At 37.2% G+C, this 24,803-nt stretch overlaps 1 protein-coding gene across 4 annotated transcripts in view; it reads right to left on the bottom strand.

The window, feature by feature from the left end:
• Positions 1-24,803, bottom strand: part of PDS5B (PDS5 cohesin associated factor B) — a 102,186-nt gene that overhangs the window by 3,355 nt on the left and 74,028 nt on the right. The window contains exons 24-34 of one of the 4 annotated variants that reach the window (XM_068181979.1): positions 23,757-23,880; positions 18,122-18,326; positions 14,080-14,194; positions 13,596-13,728; positions 12,678-12,797; positions 12,281-12,343; positions 9,914-10,059; positions 7,751-7,856; positions 3,832-4,274; positions 3,639-3,740; positions 613-754 (exon numbers count right to left, since the gene is read on the bottom strand). In XM_068181979.1, the coding sequence (XP_068038080.1) occupies positions 613-754; positions 3,639-3,740; positions 3,832-4,274; positions 7,751-7,856; positions 9,914-10,059; positions 12,281-12,343; positions 12,678-12,797; positions 13,596-13,728; positions 14,080-14,194; positions 18,122-18,326; positions 23,757-23,880 (1,699 nt within the window). The remainder of the gene's footprint in view (positions 1-612; positions 755-3,638; positions 3,741-3,831; positions 4,275-7,750; positions 7,857-9,913; positions 10,060-12,280; positions 12,344-12,677; positions 12,798-13,595; positions 13,729-14,079; positions 14,195-18,121; positions 18,327-23,756; positions 23,881-24,803) is intronic. The other 3 variants (XM_068181980.1, XM_068181981.1, XM_068181982.1) reach the window with 3 other exon arrangements.

The following is a 24,803-nucleotide window of genomic DNA, read 5'->3' as shown; positions in this document are numbered from 1 at the left end:
ACTACAATGCAGTTTCCTTTCTCAGAGTTTTCATACCCTCAGATGCTCCAACCATTAGATGTATCCGAAAGGGTGAAGGCATTCTCAGTTTTAGTGTGACTAACATTGCCAATGTGTTTGTATGAAAGAAATATAAAAGTGAAATCATTTTAACATATGCTGCTAAGAGGAAGAGATCAGTTTAGGATTCTGTTCCAAGACTCCATGCTTATTTCCCAGTACTATTCATTTTGTGCGTCCGTTTTGTATGAAGAAGATTTATTCATTATTAAAATCTAGATGAGAAGAATGGCAGGAGTCACCTGGAAAATAATTCCTGTTAGATGCTACACAATTCTGGCATATAGATAAGAAAGGCTACACAGGACAGAAACTTCAAGATACTTGACAAGAAGTGATATTTTCTAAGAAATGCAGCTTTTCTAGGAAACTACAGTGCAGCTCCACTACACAACAGTGGCAGCTGACAACCACTCCACTTATTTTAAAGGAGGAAGGTTAAGTTCTAAAAATAGGGAGAAGCCATTCTAAGAACAGAGGTCATTGTCTGATTGTCAATACACAGAGCACACCACAAAGACTCACAAAGAAAAGGTCACACATTTCTCTTACATTGATTGTGGAAACTTCCTCTTCTTCTGTTACTTCTTCCTGGGGAATATCATCACTGACAGGTGAACCACTCTGAAACATGTCCATCTCTTCACTGGATTCATTCTCTTTACTGGCTGCTTGTTTAGAACGCCCCGCACGGCTACAATGAGAAGAAAAATAAAGATCAGCTTCACAGCAGCTATACATCTACAATATGTATGTGTAAACTGTATGAGCAAACATTCCAGTTCACAAAAACAGCAGCCTTACCCTTTCATGTTATATAATGTATAATGCTGCTGTCTTTTATACCTATCTAGTTCATCCATGCACAGAACTGAAGTGAAACTAGGAGGCTGGACAACACCATTTGAAAGCAAAATTGTTCCACAATAGAGAGCCAGGAGCACAAAGTTGAACAATTTTGCCTCTAGAGACATAGATTTTTATCTTCAGTGCTATGACACAGGCCAAAATGGGTTGACACAACACTAACCAGTGAACAGGAAAAGCCAAACAGCCACAGACTGAATATTGTTTGTTAGTTTTTTCCCTATTCAATTCCATGAACAGATGTACTCTACTTCTCCAGGACTTCTTACACAACAAATTTGAATAACTGCATCTATGTTTTTTCAGACCTAGAAGAACCCATATTGCTACTCATGAAATTAACACCTAAAACGCAAATCTTCCAAGCTATCTTAGGGATAACCAGTGTAACAATACCTTAATCACGACAATCAAGAACAATCAGTCAACAATATCTTAAACTGTCTGTGTTGGTTATGGGATTTGTGCCACAAGCAGAAAGCACCCATTTGCTTAAAACAAGAATTTGCCAACACCCCTTGCCTTTAAAAAAAAGCCAACTACAGATGTATCAAAAACTCCACAGCTGCACCCACACTACAGTAGCACAATTCAGAATCAAATCACTGAATCATCCCATTTACTGCAGGTGCAGTCTTGGTGCACCCAAAGTTGGTGACCTTTTGGTTGAAATTAAACCAGAAACTCAGTTCCGGGCACACAACAGACAGACTTCAATGTCCAGTGGGGGCACAGATCCAAAACAATCATACTCTGATGCCATCACATCATGAAAGTGGTAGGAATTTTCAATCCTGAGAACCACTAAAATTCAGACAAAATAAAATCTCTCAATTGCATAGCAATTATAGTATTTCCAAAACCAACCAACATGCCATCCCTTAACACAAATTAGCCCAACTCAAGTCTTCCAAGACCAGTAGAAGCAACAGAATTGAAAAGGAAGCAGAAGAATTATTCACAAGCTAGTTCTTCTTTTCACATATCACAAAAATAAGCCTGTTCACATGTGCTAATTGGTAACCCAATTTGCTATCAGAAATAGGTTATACACTACCACCCACAGGATACATTATCACCTCATACGCAAAATCCCAAATTCTTATGCCAAATCTATTCCCAAGGAGCCCAGAAAGCTTTAAGCACTTGATATAAATATATTTATCTTGTGGTACACAATGCTGGCTCAGTCTATCAATTTCCTTCAGTGAAAACTGATGTAGATGAGGGAGAAAGGCTTGACTACAATGCACTTTGAAGACTGAGAAATGGCTACTGTCTCACCTTTTTCTTGCAGATTTGGAAAAAGAACAGTCAAAATGTGGGTGGTCTGATAAAACAAACAAACACAACCCAGTTTTTTTTAAATGGAATCTAGAATAGATCCAACAACTTTGAACCCTGACAGGAATAATGTACATACATGCGAACGACAGCTATGCTTGCTACTGATTGTGGGTAGTGATATAGTTTACTGTCAGCTTAAAATGGAGTAAAGAAACATACTAACTTCACTGAGAAAAGTTATTTAAGTATTTAGTAAAAGACATGTTTGACAAACACCACATAGCACATCATCCAACAATAACTTGTTGGTTTGTCTTCCCTGCATGGCAGTAGCAGTTTCCAACTCTTGTTCTACTGCATGTGTAGTAGTGACTTCTGGAGTAACCAACCAGTGTTGGTCCTGTGTTTCTGGTTACCAAGTAAAGGAGAAGCAGAGGTCTGACCTGAGGCAGGGAAACTGGAAAGGTCAGGATGTTGTGCATGCAATATGCCAGATCATGTGATCCGGAGTGAGGCCAGAATTTGAAATGAGAGTACAAGCTTGTTCAGACAAGGTTCTCCTGTAGGGAAGATCCCTGATTTAAGGCAAATCAGTACACCACAGTGCCAGAGGAAGAGCAATGTGATGCAAACTAAGCCCAGAAGCTAGAAAGACAACAGAGATATACAACAGTGTCAGACAGTAGATGTCCCCAAGTAGTGCCCCAAGGAATTTATACCAGGCTCTAGAAAAGTAAATATTCTCCATGAGCTGCAGTTTGATACAAGTGGTCAAATAACCCCTTGTGCACCTCTGCTTACATATATTATCTACATGTACAGAAAAGGTACAGATACCTGTATTTTCCTACAGCAGGCACAAAAAAAATGAAGCTAGCCAACAAATTTACCTTCGTTTAATGAACTTAATGCACTTCAGCATTTTCAGAAGCTACTACCCTTCACTGGTCACAACACATCTTTTGCACATGAAAATTACTTAAGTGGATAGTAAGAAGGCCACAAATTAGAAAGCGAACATTAATTTAAGGAGAATCAGAATAAACTTAATTCTCCACAATTCTGTTTCACCAGAGTAACAATTTGATTCTTCCCCATTACCCGAAACAAACAAGGCTACTTTCCTCTCCTTTAAGTCCTAGTAAAGCCCTGTCTTCAAGGCCTTTGTATGCTTTATTGACTTTTCTCCCAAAAAAGCAAAGCCACATACATGCTACCTGAGCACATTAAAATTACTTACAGCCTCTTGCTCTGTTGTGAGATGCCCTAGGAGAAGCAGCTAAGGAAAACAATTTAGAAATAACAATAGCAATTTATTTTGTTAACTGTCAACTACAGCATTCTGAAATATTTTCAGTAAAGGTTTGCTTGGGGGCACAGAGGCATTATTTAATTTTCACTAAACACAGATTTAGAAGACTTACACTTTTTTTTGCTGTGCTGGTGGTGTTTGTGATGACCTTCCTCGTCTTTTCTGTGGCGTAGACTGTGCTGATTCAACTGTACTAGTTTCAGATGGTTCTGCTCTGTTTTGAGGAAGACCCAAATTGCAAAGCATCAAATTATAACTGATGTCCAAAGATAAAAACCACAAAGCTTACAAGAAGATGGACTTACCTCTGCTGTGTTCTTTTTGATGTCCTATTTTGCCTGCCTTTTGGTTTTTGTTCAATGTTTTCAGTTTGCCTTTCTTCCTCCTCCTCCTCCTCTTCCACTGCAGCTGCTGGTGGTTGTTTTTTTTTGCTCCTTTTTGATGACTTTGCCACTGGTTCTTCCTTTGGTGTTGCCCCATTATTTGTTCTGGTAGGGCGTCCTCTTCTCCCTTTCTTTGGTGGACTGTTCTGTTCATCCTCACTTTCTATCACATCTTCTTTTAGCCTTTTTTCCTCTTGCCATTGTGTTTCATCAGCTTCTGATACAACTGCAGGTCTCTTCCTTCCCCGTTGACTACCTCTAAGCTTCTGCTCTTGACCCAGTTTATTCAGGTCATCTATGCTTAGCTTCTCTTCTGAATCTGTGATAGTGGCTTTCTTCCTTCCTCTAGGCTTCTCTATCTCTGACTGAAGAGGCAAGATTGCACCATTAAGTTAGAAAAAATAACCAGCCACATTAAACAGTCACACGTAGAAGCTTCCTCCAACAAGACAGAGTCTTCAAATTATACAAGTTGTCTCAGATTGTTTACCATATCCATTCCAAAAACATTTGCAAAAATATAAACACACACCTACATATAAAATACCAGACAATGAGGAAAGATTATTTGAAAGGTGAGTAGTTAAAACCCTGAAGTGTGTAATGCCTTCCTTATTTGTATCTTCTGCTGTGTCCAACACAGTAGGACAGAACATCCATAACTGCATTTCTATCAACAGGAAAATATAAAGACAGAGAAGATGGGAATTGCCAACTTGTGCCTTCAGCCCTTCTTGTGAGCTGCAGGGTGCTTATGCCTGGCTCCAATGCTGGCACTGGCAAGGCACTAATAGAGAAGACAGTGGGCAACCTGACTTTACAACTGTAGAAGACAGCACAGGAATTACTGGTAGCTGCCAAGTCACTATTGTCAGAGCTGTACCCACACTTGTTCTGAGCAGCAAAGCAACCCAGCCAAGCCTTAAAACAAACATTTTGGATCAGAAGGGACCTCTGAAGATCACCTCATTCCAACTACCCTGCCATGGGCAGGGACAACTTTCACCAGACCAGGTTGCTCAAAGCCCCATCCAACCTGGCCCTGAACATCTCCAATGATGGGGCATCCACAACTCATCTGGGCAACACTGTTCCAGTGTCCCACCACCCTCACTGTAAACAATCCCTTTCTTATGTCCAATCTAAACCTCACCTCTTTCAGTTTAAGACTGCTGCCCCTCGTCCCACTACTACAGGACAAGTCAAAAGTCTTTCTCCATCTTTCTTACATGCCCCTATCAAATTGGAAGGCTGCAATAAGGTCTTCCCAGAACCTCCTCTGCTTCAAGCTGAACAATTCCAACTGTCCCAGCCTTTCCTCTTGGCAGAGGTGTTCCAGCCCTCTGATCATTCTAGTGGCCTTTCTCTGTATCTGCTCTAACAGCTCTATGTCTGTCTTCCAATGGGGACCTAGAGCTGGACACAGCACTACAGATGAGGATCCCAAGAGACATCAAGAATCCCCTCCTTGGCCCCACTGTCCACTCTCCTTCTGATGCAACCCAGGACACAGCTGGCTTTCTAGCTGTGAGCACATGTGGCTGGCTCGTGTCCTGTTTCTCACACAGGAGTGACCCTGAGAGTCCTTCTCTGCAGGGCTGCTCTCAATTCCCTTCATTCCTCAGCCTGTATGGATACTGAGGATTGCATGGAGCCAGGTGCAGGACCTTGAACTTGGAGCTCTTGAACCTCCTGATGTTCCCCTGGGCCCAATCCTCAAGCCTGTCAAGGTTCCTCTGGATGGCAGCCCTTTCCTCTAACATATCAACAAAGGTAGAGCCCATTCTGAATCGTAAGGTTTGAAAACATATTCATAGAAACTATTCCTTTTCTTCTCCATGCTCTAGTTCTCTAAAGAGCACAGTAAAGAACCATAAACAGTGCAAAGATTTCAACAAGCAGCTACTAGGGTAATATCGCCCCAACCAACCCTTAGAAAAATAAAAGCAGAAAATATTACCCATCCAACATTTCATACTCTGTACCATGAGTCTTTCATTTCACATCAAGAAATTACCCGAGAGTCCAAATATTTACACTATTTGTGTTTCTATACCAATGTTTGTTTCATAGTAACACTACTGTATTTCAATGCATTTATTAGTATGTGCCACATTGAAGTTTCATCTACATAATCAGAGATACATCATTTAAAACTGAATGAAGACTTTTTCCCTGTACATCTGCCTTGTGACCTAAGATACAGGTCAGCTTACATATTCAATCATGTCTCCATTTTAACCAAAAACCTTTTTCAAGAAAAGCAGAAGGAAAATCTAAGAAGGATATGAGGGTAAAAAGGAAAAGAGATTGAAGGACAAAAAATTACCCTAGAAAAAAGAAAGAAAAATGTTTGAACAATGATGACATCTCCTGTCAGTTCATGTCTTCAGTGATATTCTCATTATTCCCCACTTTATTTGCTTTTGCAGAGGCACATCTATCACTGCAGCTCCTTTTAGCCGGTAAGTGACTGCTGCCAATTTTGAAACTGGGGCTAAACAGTGTCCCACAACTTTAGAACTAAGGTGTTAATCCGCTAATCTAAGGTGTTAATGTAGACAGATATCCTGAAGAGTGATACCTGTAGAACATGCACCTTCAGCTACCCAATTAAAATCCTGTTTCTCAGTTAATGCTTGCTGTAATCTGCTCCCCATTGCCAAAAAACCAAACATGAGTTCTGAATCCATGATCTTGAGCAACTTGCTTATGGATTTGAAGAGGAATGATGCTCTCAAAAGTACTCAAGACACTGACCTGTATTTGCTTTAACACTGAGCTTTCTCAGTAGTTACCAGCTCAAACTAATGCTTCTAAACATGAATTGCATGCCAGGAGCTGTCTGGACTCTCAGACTTTAGGGTTCACAGAAGTGGGTTTTTTTTTGACAAGAGATTCCAGATTTTTCTTATTTAGTTATTAACTGGCTTGCTTTTCCCACAGTATAAGATAGTTATTTATACTTCAAGACAAGCAAAAGTTCAGGAATTTTTACTAGTCAGTAGCGTATGTCCCAAGCAATCCAGAAAAATATACCAGAATGACATAATGAGAGAAAAGAGAAATGTCAGAGACACTAAAAAGAAATAAAGCAGCAGTGACATCAGATACGGGACATTTTTAATGCAGCCTAGAAAATCCAATTCTAGCAAATCTGATCTTATTACTTTCTCATGCGTATTCCAAATACTACAAAATTTACAGACTGTCAACTGCTATTAAGGCACAAATAAGTGAAACTTACTAGTGGTAAGCGAAATACGTATTATTTTATTTGACCTGATTTTAGATTACAATACAAATATAATTTTCTTCTGTGGTTTATTTTTCTGTATTCAGATACAGATATAAATACTGCTTAAGGTAATATTTAGCCTGCTTACACCTTCTTTTACATATTAAAGCACTACATCTGAGTGAGATGTTTACATCCTCATTAGGAACCTTTCTTATTAGTGGACTACATATATCTATATATATCTATCTATATATATATATCTATATATATATATATCTCTATATATATATATATATATCTATATATCTCCATTGGTAAGAATTAGTAAGGATACTACCACTCTCCAAGCCTCTGTAACCTCAGGGACACGATTTTGTGTTGGACTTCACTCTTCCAAGTTAATGGCTGGACTTGATGACCTTTAAAGGTCTTTTGCAACCTATATAATTTTATGAGAAACAGAGCCTTTTTTTTTGATTGTATTTTCTTATCCAACTCTAAACACATTTTCCAGTAGTTTAAAATATCAGCTCAGTTTCATGTTTCAACATATTTTTTGAATGATCTCAAATGTCATCACATTAATTTTTAACATCTCACCCTTACAAGATCAGAGTCGTCCCTTTTGTCAGTTTTCTTTCCTGGTAAGGGTGAAGCCAGCGTAAATTCTTCATTTTCACTGTGGTCCATTTCAGTACTGTCAAGCCTAGGATGAATAAACATACATTTCCCTCATTATTATAATATATTGGGCAATCATTAAAAAAAATACTAAGGACAACAATTTTCCTTTAAAAAATCTCTTAATAAACCAAGAACAATTTGGCGGAAGGAGCCTTTCACTGTGGGTACTATAGAAATCAAGTATCACAAGCCACATCTTCTAAGTCTCAAGACAAATGTTTGGATCAAAACCACATTCAATTTTCTTTTTTCACTGAGGAAGATAAGCAGCCTTTTTAAACAGAAGAGTGCGAGTTGCAAGAGATCTGTGTTTGCATACAATTGCCTACACTTTCCTACAGCTATCAAAGATCCCCAGACAGACCAGCCAAAGCACACATACCTTCCTATGGTGAAGTTTAGGCAATAAAACAGCAATTCAAATTTCCCTCTGCTTTTCGCAGCAGCAATTTCATTTTTATTTCACTCTACAAATGTAAGCATGGACAATAATGCCTCCTGCATATGTAAAACATTGTGACCCACAGATAAAAGGCAATGCACAAAAGCCAGTACACAAGTCATTTTATTTCATCTGCAGAAGCAAGATTTTAAAATACCAGTGCACGTTTTGTAATGAAAAGAAATATGCTATGTGTGGAAATGAAAAGTGGTATTCTAACACACAAACTCAACTCCCTGGCCTGGGCACTGCATAGTGAGTGAAAGATGTTCTTTCACTCCTACAGATGTACAATCTGTATTAACTGGGATGTAATGGGAAGCTTAGGTTTTATACATTCTCTCAAAAAACGCAAATCTGCCTGTACATATTCAGACAAACCAAACTGGAAATATTGTGCATCCTGAATCCTTCCCATCTCTTGATCTTTGGTATCTCCACCCAAAACACTAATCCCTTAAACTTAAGTGAACTGGAGAGATCATGAAGATGACAGAACATGTTAGACTGTGAGTGCAGCATTTTTTAAAATTTGATCTCAGATTTGTTTTGCTGGATATAGAGAAGAATCTGGAGTCCACCTGTCATTAGTCAGTAATACAGTGCAGCATATGAACCTGCATGACTTGTAAGAAATAAGCTTTTCTGCAGACTTTCTAGTGGAGAAATATTTCTTGTAAAACACTTCACTACATTTAAAATTAGTATTATATATTGAATAGTCACAGAAGTACCAAATGAGAAGTCTTAAATTCAAACATAACATTTCCTAATAGTCTTGAAAGAATGTGAAACAGTAGAAAGAATACAAATAGTGGAGGCTATATAATCTCTCACTATTAGTGGAAAAAAAAACTAGTGACAGTGTGACTTTCAGTTAAAAGAAAAAAATGAACATAACTAAGCTGATGAATAACCTACAAAACTGACACAAAAATAGCTATCATTTTAAAGATAGATAACTAGAAGATGACTTATGTAGCATTACAGTGCACTCACTTTTTCATCACAAAACTAACCTAAAATCCAAAAATATTTGTCTGCAAAGTCCAGCAAAGTGCAGGACTCAATGAGGAAGTCATACAGGACCACTACAATGGTCTACCAGTTGTCCCTGGGTGGGATGTGTTTGTAGCATTACAGCCAGGTTCCCAGGGACTGCAGCTGTGTACACACACACACACACACACACACACACAGGTACATATATATATGTGTTGGGGGGGATATATCTATCTACCGAAAACACACTCCAAAAACCCCAACCCTGTCCTCAAAAAAATTAAAACATATGAGGCTTTCCTCTTCTCCTTCAGCCAATTCTGGATGTAAATTGAATCTGGGTTTTTTATGTTGTTGTTGGATTTGGGTGGAATTTTTTTGTGGTTTTTGTTCTTGATTGTTTTTGGTGGTTTTTGTTTGTTTTTTGTTGTTTTGGTTTTGGATTTTTTTTAAGAAAATCTGTTTCTGGAGTTAGAAAGCCATATTCATGGTTTCAGTTATACCAATGTGGTACTGTAACTTCACTTCAATGTAGGATAAAATAATTCTGCCTTTCCTTAGAAAACCCTATAGAAGTATTCAAAGTTTCCATTACAAATATTTGAAATATCAAAGATCCTTTCTTGTCTACCAACCTCCCTTTGATCCTTCCTGGAGAGCTTGGATTTGAACTGCTGCTGGCATTGCTTACAGTTTCCATTCGTGAAGATTTGGATTGAGACTGCTTGCCTGCTGACGAAAGAGGCTTATTAACTGCTCCAAGAACATTGGCTGCTTTGGGCTGAAACCAAAAATATATTTCCTTTATTTTAAGCTACAAGTTCAGATATTGTTAACATGTACTATGCTTAAAATATTCACAGATTTCACTTTCTGCAATCATTATGTTAATTTTAACACAAAGTGATAAACATATTTGTATGAGGGCTACAACAGACACCAGAAGGAAGCTGAGTGAGCTGCAATCAAATAACTAGCTGCCACCAAAGCTGGTATTCTTTTCTCTAGCCTTAGATTCTGTCCTCTTCTCATTGGTAGTGCTGTGTGCTCACCAGACCATGCAGTCAGGCACTGTGTCACTTTCTGTGCCATTTGCTTTCTGCTGATTTACCTACCTGAACCAGCTCCCCATCTGCACCAGAAAAGCACCTGGCCCACTGAAGCAGAAATAGCAGCACAACGGCCCTTTCTGCTAAGGGGATATTACTGGCAACCACATTATTTTCAACTGGGAATAAGTGAGAATCTCAAAAGCCAAATACTGTGGAGAAAATTCTGATACTTCTTGCACAGATTTAAAAATGCTAAGCTTTTAGTAAGTGCCACAATTTCCAGACACTGGTGAGCTTCAGGTTATGAATTTAACTGGATTATCTTTCAGACCTGCCAAACGCCTCCAGCTCATACTAACTTTTGAGAGACTTGAAAGAGTTCAATTACTCCTAAAGAGAATGCCAAACACCCATGTACAAAATTTTTGAATTAAAGACCATTCCCTGCATTTCTCATTATCCATCTTCTCCTTCAATATTAGATTCTAGCTATGTCTGCAGTTAGTGACAGCTACAAAAAGTTTAACATGCATATCATATCAGCCTTGGGAGTTTCTTTTTTCAGAGCTACAGACCATGAAGTTCTGGTTATACTTTCATAGCCAGAGGGAATTTTGCATTTACAAAGATTCATTCTGCACTGAGCACAAAAGAAAAATAGCATATGCCTTCCAAAAATAAACCTTGGAGAAATAAATCCAGTTTAACAATTTACATCTATTAGTTTAGAACTAAGTGTTAATCAGTGTATGCTGAAAGAGCTCAAAAGCAAAGAGATTTTCAAATTCACACTGAACTGGACTTCTTGCTGAGGAGGGACTGAGAGGGCCTTGCACAAAGAACTCCTCCCTTTCACAGCATCTACACTCAAAGCCTTCTTGCCCTCAGTGTTATCTCCTTATATCCACTCCATTAACACTCACCCAAGCCAGTTTTCCACTTGCAAAAATAAGACTCCCCAAACCAACTTTCATTTCATGTTCCTCTCGTGAAAGTGAAGAAACTGAAAATTTTGGTGGCCAAATACACCTCTCCCGTTTGTTTCAAAACAACACAAGAAGAGCTAGAGTGCCTAAAATTTCTAGGCACTAGAAATCTAAAATAATATAAAAGTTGACTGAGGATTCAAAAGAATTTCAATGATGACCTATTCCAATCCATAAATGCTGACTTTCAATTTCTCAAAGAGAAATCTGCTTCTTTTCCTAGCTTGCACTTCTCCTTTATTATTAAGTTACTAGCTGACAGCTCATGCTTCATTACCAAAGTTAAGTGTAATGAAGATTTCTTTGTTTCACAACGTAACAAATTAATGTTCTTTGTCATCTAGAACAGGATGCATTAATCCAGATGAAAACCACAGTTTGTCACTTTCTTTACCAGACATTAATTTTATCCTAAAGAGTACCTGTGTTTAGTTTTAGTGAAGAAAGAACACTGGCATTCAATAGAATGCATATTCTGAAGGAACAAATTAACAAAACTATAGAACAGTCAGTTATCTTGTAAGGTACTGTAAAGTTGTATTCAGCTTTGGCAAAGATTAATGATGTGATTTTTAAAATTATTTCTGTTAGAGTTTTCCATAGCTGCCACTTTGTATGCAACACTGTAGTCTTCTGCAGTCTAAAAAGGTTAACCATTTTGTAAACATGACAAATATTATGGGTTATATTGGAGTGGTTTTGGATCCTCTCCTTCTAAAGGCAACAGGTTTTGCCTATTGTTGCCACCACCCAGTATAGACAGCAGCAGTTTTCCTTTTACCCATCTCTTTCTCTATACCTAGAAACAATCTTAAACATAGTGTTTCATTAATTACATGCTAGTTTTCTTTAAAAAAAACAAAACAACTAAAAAACCCCACAAAGAAAGCAAACAAAACCATCACTCCAAAAACAAACCAGAACACAAACACAGCATCAAACCTCAACTCCCCACCATACCTACCTTTCCAGGGGTGAAAAAAGACTTCATTTCCGGAGGAAGATAATTTTTGGTGTTACTGAAATTCTGTAAAAAAGGGGGTGGGGGCAATTACAGCAATAATCAGTGAACAAGAGATAAATATTGATACATTCTAGAGATTGCAGTGAAAGATTTTATTTACATCATTTATGCTTTTGAATTTTTAAATTAGATCAGTAATATGGGAGATGGGGGAAGAGAAATTGGTGTGTGCACATATATATATTTATGACAACATATCCATCCATACATTTTCAACTACAATGTAAGAGAGAGAAGTCTGAGGTTACAAGAAATATTTAAGAAAAAGAACCGTGAATTACAACTAGCAAATATTTAAACAGACTTATCTCAAGAAAAATTAAATGCCAAAGTATACCTTGTCAGGTTGAGTAAAATATCTTGCTGGAAGTACAGGGTCTTTAGGGGATTCCAAACTGTATGTTGTACTCTTTGACATAATGATATTCATTGCTACATCACAGACTGTATATAGTTTCTGTAAATAATTAAATTTATACAACAGTTCATTGAAAATCTTGACAAAAGACAGTGTATCTTCTGTGCACTGGACCACAAGAAATCAGAGTTTAAAAGCAATCACCTTAAACATTTAACACTAGCCTGCATTTTAAACAGTGTCTCAGGATACTGAAATACCGATGGCAAAAGTATTGTGAGTCTAACAGTTGAAGACAGATGGTTTTCATGGTCTTTCTGCACTTAGGAGTAGTGTTTGCCATACAACAAGTTTCTAAGACAAAGTTAATCAAATGAGCACACACATCCCACCCATCCACCACCCAAAACACATTTCTGTGGGAAAAGCAGAAAAGGGACAAATCTGGATATGATGTGATGCTAAAACCACAAAAAAAAAGTTTGATACATGCACTACACAATACCAGAGATTTCTAATGTATTTTTCTTTCTCTATTAAATTTACTCTTGCACTTTAGAAATTAAATACTAAAAAGCACTTTAGTGAATGATTTAAACAGTAAATTTTATAGTTTATATCTCTTTAAAGTTAGTGTTTAGTAATCTTACTGAGACAGAAACAAAAGAACTGAAAACTATTACAACTCCCTTGCAAATGTGCAAGAATTACTGAAGCACAGGAAAATAAACGCCATCTAAACTACAATAAATATAATCATAACAGTAAATAAACTATATTTTCATACATACAATTCTATTGAAAGACATTTTAAAGTTGGTGTATAAACAAAAAGCAACTCCTTTACATTAGCAGGCCAGAACTAAATGCAATTTCCAATCAAAAAGTATCACCTACTTCATTCATTTTTTGATCATCTGGTCCTTGAGCATCCTTCGTCTGTTTGATATTTTCTACCATTTTTCTGATAAAGGCATGACTATTGTTTTCATTTTTAGCCATTAATATTTCCAGTATGAACCATAGGCACCTACAGGAGAAATACAGTATCTCGCATGAATCAAAGTACAAAAGAAATTCCTTTAAAAAGCACATTTGAGAACATGATTAAGTCCAGCTTTTACTAGTATTATGAATTTGAACCAGTCTAACTCTGAGAAAACAGTTCTTTTGGAAAAATGAAATGAAGATGAGCAGGAGGTGAAGGGTTCCTCTATAAAATATCACAGAGCACTAAAAAAGCACCTATACTATTTTTCTCAATATTTTACAGAAGTAACTGGCATCATTATGCACACTGGACTGTGTAACAGGGTACCACAATGAATTAAAACTCCACTTAAAATAAAGTTAGAAATAACACTATTAAAAGTGGACTTACTCTTTAATGTCCTTGAGTTGTTCAATGTCCTGGACTTTGACATAATCTGGGTCATGAGCTAGAAGATGGATAGTATAAGGAACAACATACTCTGGTAGAAGTGACAACAGTTTCTCTGAAAAGCAGAAGAAAGATACGTCAAAAACCTATATACCAAGAAGTATGCTTTTCTAACAAAGAGGAGAGGGCAAATTTTGAGGTCAGCATGCATTAAGGTACAAACACATGTGGGCCTATAATTTCTCCATGCTGTTTCATTTCATGGCTGATATGCACATGTTTCATGCACGCAAGAACTAAGATTTTAAGTATCTCTCGCTCAGAGCTGCTTGTTTTCTAGCTACCTTGAGATACAGCTCCAGTTACCTCCTACTCCCAATCCTTTCCTCAGTGTAAAGCCTATATTCTGAAGGACTTTGAAAAGCAGACGTGAGGATGGATCACAAAATCCACAGTGGCTGCAAGATCTAAGACCAGCACAACTGCAGGATAAGCTGTTACTATTTCTTTGGACACTGCAGTGTACAGCTTTGCTGTCAAGAGAACACACGCTTTCTGCAGGGATTTTGCAGTCAAATTGCCACAATATCTGTTTCCAGAGGAGTGGAAGGTCACATGAAAGCTGTAACCAAGTAGTAGTGCACTGAGTTTGAAAGGCTCAATCCCACCTAAACAGAGCAGCACAACTCAACTGTGACACTCAAAGCATTCAAAATATTTTCTAGCATTCTCTGAGACTTTCGGAATCCTAAGCAGGACTGCAAGAAAGTCTTTCCTCCATCACAACAGTCTGAAGGCCTATCTCCCTTGGGGATTCCAAAAGTAAGGGTTGTTTCCAATGGTCTTCTCAGAGTTATGATCACAAAATACACTTTCTGTAAGGTAACAAACTCCCTGACCCAGCCAACATGAACCCTAGCATGAACTCCCGCACATCAGAGATCAAGGGGCACAGACAACAGATGGACAAGTTGTACAACAAAAGTAAAAAAAAGAAAACATTTTTCAGCAAACATCCACACTTATTTCTTTTGCCTGATGCCTGAGTGAAGCCGGAGGATACACAGCACATCTAAGTTACTAAACCTGTACCCTGTGCAACAGGCAAGACAATGGTCAAAAGAAGGCTTCCTGGTATTCCATGCATGGCACAAGTATCTGATCTTTAGTGCTTGTGGCAAATGCAATATCACAGTGTTGACATGACTTGAATGTACATGTGAAGGGAAGAGGGAAATCCCAAGCTCAGCTTTTGAAAAGTCACATTTTGCAATAGTAAGTGCATGACCAAGTCTGGAAAATCTTTCAGTAAACTTTTATATATACCATATTCAGTTGTTCATAAGTCCAAACATCTGTAAATCATTATACACACTAATATTATTTGAAAACTATTTAAAAATACATTACAACAATAACAGTTTTACCTCAAATATATGTAGTCATACGAGATGCGCTTGACAAACATTGTGCACATCAAACAAAATACACCATTATTGCAGATTTTACAAAACTAACAAAATAATTGCCATGCAGACATCAAGTCTTAACCTATCCCTTTCTTAGAGATCTGTAAATAGGGTAATGCACAGTCTACATAAAAGATATGTAACATATAAAATCACCCAATGTCTTTCTATTTCAAGCCATATTTATGTAACTGAAATCCACTGTACTTTGCAAAGCAGTTTTTAGTGTGTTTTTTATTTTTTAGTGTGCAACTGACACTGCACTATTAACTTTAAAAACATCCTTTACTTCTTTTCAAGCACTGTCCTGCATTTTAGCCAGCAGCTGTTCACATTACTAAATAAAAAAATAAAGATGGCAGGGTAGGAAAAGAGTGTAATTACAACTTCAGAACACTAGCAAAATTGGCTTGCCTTAGATATGCCCCAGACAAACCAACCCAGTATTATTTGTACTAATTAGCAGCTTCAATAGAATGCTAATCAAGAGCTCAAACTCAATTTTTCCGTAACTTCCTGCCTTGGACAATTTCTCATATAACTACAATAATTCCAACTGGGTCTGGAAAATAAAATTAACTAGCTACAGACATAACAGGGAAAGAAAAAATATTGATACATATTATATTTAACCCTGTCATGACATAAACAGTACAGAAAAAAAAGAACTTTTATCGCTAATGAAAGAAGACAAAGTAGGGTGGGTTTCCTACGAGCACATAAAACTACAATGTGCCAAAACCCTTCAAAAGAGTCCTTTTAGATAGAACATTCATTAAAAAAAAATATCTTTACTCTTGTAATTTTTCTGCTTACTGACTTTCAAGGAAAAGCCCATCATGAGTACATAAAAATTTCTATGCAAGACACATCTCTACCCAGATGAAACTAGTAAAAGATACACAATCAAAATAAGTCTCTTCCTGAGTGGCTTCCACTCTGAATTGAATTTAGATAATTTAAGAGGGCTGAGAATAATTCCTGCCAGCCTATAAAAGGCCAGTGTGGAATAAACAGGCGTTTTACTGTCAGGTACCAGTCCTTAGAAAGTTTTCCTCAGGCAGGGTAAACAGAAATTTACCATCTTTTCAACAAAAGCTGAAATCCCCCCAAAAAATCCAACAGATATCCTCCTAACCTATATGAAGTTTTCAAGACAAAACGTATCATAAAATCACACATTTGTAGATTCAGCCACAGCTGGAATAATCAAAGGTGCAGATTTCCAAAGGAGGTACTGCCATCATCACCACTCTCAGTTACTGCATGATCAGCATGAAGAGTGGCAGAGGGAGACACACATTTAAATATTGTGTTATTTCCAGAAATCAGCTTTGGCTGAACTGCTGCAATATAGATGTTTTAGGATACAAACAGTTCAAGATATTTTATTTGCTGAAAGCTCAAACTGGTAAATCTGAATGGCACAAAGTTAAGATTGTAATCCTCAAAAACTCCTGCAATCTGTATTTAATCCAGACTCCCCATGCGTTATAGCATATGTCAAATCAAAGACATCATGCAATTATTTCAGCAAGAAAATAATTTATCAGGTGCTCTCTGAAGTCCTATTGGATAAAGAAAACCACACACACCTAGGTTCCTCTTAATTTCTTCCCCAGATCTTTGATAGTAACTTTGCAGCATCTATTCCAAACACATGATAATTCTTATGCTTTCTGTCTACATAATTAAAAAGACATTTCAACTTTCAAGAGAAATAGTCTTAAAATTACTTAGAGGTATTTCTTCAATTTATTTTTTCTTTTTTACATGTTATTGAGTGGGAGAAAAGTACCACTTTTTTCTTTAACTCTAATTAATGATACACAAAAGGATTTGTCTGCAGACTTATTCTCTGATCAGAGTCTAAGGGGACTGAGAAAGACTGACAAAACTAATATAAAGTGATTCGTAAACACAGAAGTCTGTTATCTGACAGCATCTCTGAGATCAAGTTCACTAAACAGGTCTGATTTAGGCTAAAAGGATAAAAAAATCCTCTTCATTTCACAAAGGTCAAACCATGAGTAATCTTTCAAATAAATAAAACTTTCAAAACCTCTCATTCAAAAATTCTATAGCTCTTCACAAAGGTCTACTTTTTCCTATGACCCTGTACCAGCGTTGTAATACTGTGTAACTTTAAGTCAAAAGGACTGATTTAATAAAAGAAAAATAGCTGACATAAGTCCATAATAGCTTCCAAAGCATTCTCACAATCAGACCACTGGCACTAAGAAAGAATTGCATAAACTCATCCTGAAGTGCCAACAAATATAGCCCTTTGCAGGAATAACACAAGATGCTACTCAATACAGCAGTGCAAGGACAGTCTATTTAGTACAGCATTTATGTATTAAAGTTACTTATTAGTAATTGCTGAAGTAAAATTAATCATTGTCACTTCATTTAGAACATTATTAACATTATTAAGTTCAAATAGTACACATAATTGCCTTGGAAAATTACTTCACTTCCAATATATCAGACAACTATCAATGTTTTCAGTCAACTCACATTTATATTTGAACTACAGCACTTGTAGTAAAAAGTGACTTCTATTCTCTTACCACTAACTGCTGCATGTTGCTTCAGATATTCCCTTCTGACATTTATGTTCTTCACAAGGCACTGTCTAGCATGAGCTCTTCTCTCTTTCACGGGATCTTTTGCACACAGTGCACAAATAGCCATATATTCTAGTGGCAGCCGTAGTCTAGAAAGGCCTTTGTGAAGTTTCTGAGCAAATATTTGTCTCACTTGGTAACATTCATCCTATTAAAAGAAAAGGCAAAACCAAAAAAAAAACAGTAAACTTTTCTTAAAGCAATATAAACTGTAAAATAAAGCATGGAAGCTCTGGTAAATATGCTAAAATCAATTAGACCTTGAAGCCACTGAAAGATAGGAATTGCAATATTTTTTTTTTAATGCCAATTCAGAGCAATTTAATTGAATTAATCAGCTGAAGCTTCCTTTAAGCTCAGAAGAAGAGCTAAGGTTCAAAAATTGTGCAGGAAGATATCACACTCAGGACCCAAGGCCTAATTTAGCATAGTACTAAGGCATGGAGTTACTGAAATTGTTTACAGTTGGGTCACTTGCTTTGTAAAGCAAAGATCGGCAGAAAAACATTTTACCCACCAGTAACCACCACCTTGTTGATTTTGCTGCTATGATTTCACACATTTTCATCAAGACGTTAATATTAAAAACTGAATAAAATTCAACAGGATTACCAGATAAGGTGAAACACTGAAGAGAGTACCAAGTATCTCCATTATGCTGTGGAAAGCTATGCACTACAACTGACCAAGGAAGAGAATTGTTTAACAGCTGACAAACAACACAAAGTAAAACAATATGAAGGCAGCAATTGTAGTTCTACAGCTTATTAAGTAATGTGTTCCCACAAAAGGCATGAACTTTAAATATTTTTGTATGAAAATAACCTACATATACCATTTAATACATGACAAACCACTTCCTAACACAGGACAAGGAAGCTTAACAGAAGCACATGTAGAAAAGACTTTGAAGAAAACATACAGAAAAGCTTAAGGTAAACAAGGTCACCAAAATAGCTTGGCACATTTAACCTGCCAAAAATAGGTCAAGAGGAAAGATTTATCTCTAAATACAAAGAAAAAATGTTAACAGGAATAAGCAGCTATTTTAGCCAAATGACAGCTTTGAAATCAGAAAGGATTGAAGAGGGTTTCCAGTTATCAGTCAACTGAAGTGCAGAGCCAAAACCTAGCCACTGGAAACACTGTCTCTGCTAAATTTCCAAATGGCATCAAAGAGATCATGTATTAGATAAAACAATCTTCCCTCTGCCTCCATCAAAAATGAAATTGAGAAGAAACTTTTTTCAATGAAGCCCCATTTTCTCCTTTCTATGCTTCAAGCAATATTCCCCCTCTGTGGACTGAAATCCTGAAACACCTGCTGTAGCCAGAGCTGAAGTAACCAAAGCCCACAAACCCAAACCATGAGATCTGCTCATCATCTCTTGTCTGCTTACCGCAAATCCACCCCCTCAGGAGGCTAAGACAGAGCCCTCTTTTCCTCCTCAGTATCACATAAGTCTAAAGCCTTTAGGAAGCTCAGAAGAGACAGATGCCTAGCTGCTGTTGCAGCAGGGAAACATCTTTGTCTCAGAGGACAAGGGAGGAACAGTTGGTTGCTACTGATGGTATTGTGTGGCCAATTTGAATGACTATATTTTCTTTATCATTTAATATTGGGAATAACCTTAAATTGACTCAGTTACACTAGCTCACTAAGAAGAAGGGGACAAAACTTAACCAAGGTATGCTATTTTTAACAGCATACACAAACTCCATAAATTAATCCCATTTTATATATCTACACCTATAGATTTAATGTTAATTCATCATGTAAAAGTCCACCATTTAAAAGCAAAAAAAAAAAAAAAACATATTTGCAAAACATCCTGTACCACTCAGACACAGCTCTGATTCATCAATTACAACACCATGACTTAATAAAGAAAACTGAAAAAGCTCTGGGAATGTTTTAGACAAATGAAACGTATGCAATCTACAAGACTTATTCTAAATAAAATTAAATTGTATTTTCAACAGCAAAGCTTATCAGGTCTTAAACCTGATCTTAAAGCTTGTTAAACACTGAAGTACTATCCTCAGTTACATTTCACTGTCTTTCAATATGAAGCTCTGCTGACATCAAAATTTGTTCTGGAGATCAAAGAAGTCAGCTGATCAGAAGTCAGATCAAAGAAGTCAGAAGCTTGTAAGATTCGCCAAACACATATGTAACTTATTTTAAAATTACTAAAACTACATGCATTTCATCATCATAAAGCCCCTGTTTACCAATGCCACTTTCACACAGCAATTAGTGACAAAATTTAATTATGTGTTCTGCACTCCAATCATTACATATTAAAAAACAGCAGCATCAGAGGGGAAAAAAAGTGCCAGCACAGAACCACAGCAGAACCTATGCAACCATCACATGCCTTAAAAAGTAAGATTTCTCTGTTTTTAATCTGTTTTCTGATCTGCCCACTTAGAGAATCTTTGCTGTGAATTAAATAAGACAAAAACAGAGTTGGCCTTGTTGTCACCTGATTTGTGGCTAGACTTGAAAGTGTTAAGAATAAATAAACTTTCAGAGTATTTAGTATCTACCATCAAGAAATGGATTCTAATACTAACCACTCTAAGCATTAACCTACATGTATGCATATGTGCACATGCCAAATCTCAAAAAAAAAAATACAGCGCCATTTTATGTGAAAAAATTATTGAAGCTATTAATTCAGAGTAGCTACTCTGCATCTGAGCATCTCCACTGACAGTGAGAAAGGAAATTGGAGAAGGCCTCAAAAACATCTAGAAGTGTTATTTTTAAGTATTCAAAATCCATTAGGAGCTGCAGTGAAAATGAAAGGCAGAATTCCTGACCTGACAGAGCTTACAATCTAAATTCTAGAAAACAACTTAGAAAGTCACGAAAGGCAAAGAAGTATCAATAAATGAAGAGGGAAAAGTGACAGAAATGATACTACAAAGGAATAGATTCTCCTGGAAGCGATGACAAAGCATATTGATATCCACAGGGAGGGGATTACACACACCCAATACAGCTTTACAAAGGACAAATCATGCCTGACTGGTCTAACCTTTTACAATGAAGTGAATGTGTAAATGGATAAGAGATGAGCAATTGATGTCACCTACCTGGATTTCTATAAGGGCTTTGACACAGGTATACACAACAATGCTGTCTCTAAATTGAAGCGATATGGGTTTCAGAGATGGACTGCTCAACTGATAAGAAACTGGCTGGATGGCCATGTCCAAAGGATTGCAGTCAAAAAGAATCAATGTCCAAATGGAGATCAGTAACAACTGGTGTGCTCAGGGGGGGAATACTGGGACTGGCATTGTTCATCTTTGTTAATTACACAGATAGGAGAGTTGAGAACAACCCTCAGTAAACCTGTGGATAACACCAAGCCAAGTGGTGCAGTTGATGCACTGGAGGGAAGGACTGCCATCCAGAGGAACCTTGACCAGCTGGGCCCAGGGAAACATCAGGAGGTTCAAGAGCCCCAAGTGCAAGGTCCTGCACCTGACTCCAGACAAATCTCAGTATCCATACAGGCTGAGGGATGAAGGGATTGAGAGCAGCCCTGCAGAGGACTGGGGTCACTTGTGGATGAAAAACTAGACATGAGCTCGCCACCCAGAAAGCCAACCATGTGCTGGGCTGCATCAGAAGGAAAGTGGCCAGCAGGGTCAGAAAGGGGATTCTTGACACCTACTCTGCTCTCATGGGACCCTCATCTGGAGAGATGTGTCCCACTCTGGAGCAAGGGTTTTAAACTGGAAGAGGTGAGGCTTAGATTGGACACAGGAAAAAGATTTTTTACCATGAGGGTGGCTGGACACTGGAACAGGTTGCCCAAAAAAGCTGTGAGCAACCCATCATTGGAGATGTTCAGGGCCAGGTTGGATGGGGCTTTGAGCAACCTGGTCTAGTGGAAGGTGTCCCCGATCACAGCAAGGGAGTTTAATGGGATGATCTTTATGGGTTCATTCCAGTCCAAAGTATGCTATAATGCTACAGCAAAATGTGATACTAACTGGTTTATAAATGTTGAGAACCCTAATTAGAACCCATGTTCTAATTAGAATCTTATCTCTCAAAATTCCCTTTTGAAAATTCAGGAAAGGTAAGCGTTAAACATAAAAAAGGTGACAGCACATCTGTTAGAATATCCACAAACAGTTAAGACTATTATAGTTGGAAAATAAGTGATAAAATGAGAGACAGCAGAGGGCAAAGGGCTTGCACCTTAACATACTGAAAAGAGTATCAAAACAATGAAGCAAAATTCTGATAGGAACTACAAGGTTAACATTTGCAATAAAGATTTGCCACAGGAGGTAAATGACTGAAGAAATGAACAGATTTGGATCACTGGGTTCACAAGAAAACAGAACATGCAATCACTACATTGGCAAGGCTAGTTTGGCATGACATTACCCAGCCTGAGTATCCTTTCCAGAGCAGGGACAGAACTTATTTTTCATTACACTGAGTGCCTGTTTTTGTCTTGACTAATTTTGTTCTGAACTGTAAAAATCCTTATAACTCATTTTGAGACAAGACTAACATTTCTATTCAGTTTTGGAATAGGAAAGCTGAAAAGTATCAGACTTTGCTTTGGGTGCAAAGACCTCCAGTTATTACCACTGAATTTCTGCTGTAGTTTTGCTAGATTTCATCTGCTTAAGTAGTTTAAAGCTTTGTTCCGTTTCTCTTGTTTTCATAGCATTTGGGAACTGACTAAGTGTTCCTTTTCATAGGAACACAGAAGCTTAAAATCCACATATAGTTTAAAATAGAGACTCTCTTGTCTGGTACAGGAATGATTTTTCTAGCCTGAAACCAACTTGAAGCAACTTTTGAAACTAAAAAATATACTCTGTATGAAAGTAAACAAAAGCCACACGGGAGCCATACTCTCTATTTTCTAACATTAAATGCCATTTTATAGTTTTTTGACATTTAAAATGGGTTGCAGCTTTTAGCTGGACACAGGAATTAAGATTTTAAATAGCATTCCAGAGGATTTCTTGACTTCTGGAAAGCCAGGAGAATACCAGCATCTACACAAATTACACCAACAGAAGTCTCTTCATGACCACCTTACTCTTGGGGTATGAATCAATTTCTGTACAATTCGCTAAGCCTACAAGCCAGAAATAGAGAGGGTCCCTATATCTCTACTTACAATCTGAGTTATTTCCTTACTATGGGTTCACAGGCAGAAGTATTCTACCCAAGTATTGAGAAACCAAGGTGACTGTTTTCACCACAGTTCAACATACTTTACTTAATCTCATTTTAACTTCTAGTAATGTTATAATGCAGTTGGGGTATTACTTAAATACATACTGCATTTCTTAGTTTATCAGTATTCTAACATTTGACAACTCAAAGCTTTCCCCCAGTGGACAGCCCAGTACTACAGATCTAATTCTCATTCACAGTGAGTTTTCAGGATTATGTAATGGAGAAATAATTTCATGCCAAGGCTAAATATTTTGCATAAAATCAGATTAATATAAATAACATACAGAACAAACAGCTATATACTCATACATCTGCTGATAACCTACAACTCCCAACAAATTTCCTTACATTTATGGCTAGTGCACACAGCTGGTATTGTTCTAAGGTGATGATTTCGTGGTAACAAGGTTCTTGTGCCAACTTCACAATAGCATTCCCTGCAGCCAGCCTCAAGCGAGACATGTCAGGTTTACTGAAAAACAAGCACATGGATTGTGAAGGTTAATTAGTAAAAAAATTATGCAATTATTTGACTTAAGTAAATCTAATAAGTTTGCATCACTGGAAAAACAAATACTTCAAAGGAAAGAAGTTTCTGTGAACTTAGCCACTCCCATGCAAGCAGAAGCAATTTCAAACCCAAAATAATTTTCATGGCACCACATTTTACAGCCTATTCCCACTTACCATTACCTGGTCCCAACCTGGCAATAAAAATTTTCCATCAAACTTCCTAAAAGTTTGTGAAACAGTTCTAGCTGTGCATTGAGCCAGGACAGGCCATACTGCCCCTCAGACACCACATCTAGCAGTAAGATACTTCTGTTCAGCTTGCTGGTCCCCCTTCAGCAGGAGAGCCCTGCCAAAGAAGTAGCCAGCCCATTTCTGGCCCCCAAACTTTTCTAGCTCAAAATCCATGCTTCAGGACAACATAAATTAAGATTAATTAGACACTGTAATGACTAAGTGAATTTTATTTTAAGACAATAGCAAAATGTCCTTTGAATGCAACCGCTGAAAATGTAGTATATCAGATGTGTGGCAAATTTTCTATAGCACAGAACTATGAGATTCTAAACTCCAAAAGGTTTTTAATAATTTTTCTCTTGGTGAGCATTAATTTGTGAAAAAATGCAGATGGCATTTCAAGAAAATCTCAATTCAACTTCACATATAATATCAATGCTTTCAGCAAATGCTAGCATCCTCTGATACTGAAATAATCTTATTTTATGCTTAGTATAGACTAAAATCAAAGGTACAACAAAGATATGCAAATTAAACCTAGCTGTTCTACCTAACCACAAACAGAAAATTTGTATAATCTTGAATTTTGTAGGACTATTTATGACTTATAAAATTAAAATGAAATACTTGGAAAGGACAGTTGAGGTA

The sequence above is a fragment of the Anomalospiza imberbis genome, chromosome 2, assembly GCF_031753505.1.
Source record: "Anomalospiza imberbis isolate Cuckoo-Finch-1a 21T00152 chromosome 2, ASM3175350v1, whole genome shotgun sequence".
Taxonomy (NCBI): domain Eukaryota; kingdom Metazoa; phylum Chordata; class Aves; order Passeriformes; family Viduidae; genus Anomalospiza; species Anomalospiza imberbis.
This window is presented reverse-complemented; position numbering and strand designations above follow the sequence as displayed.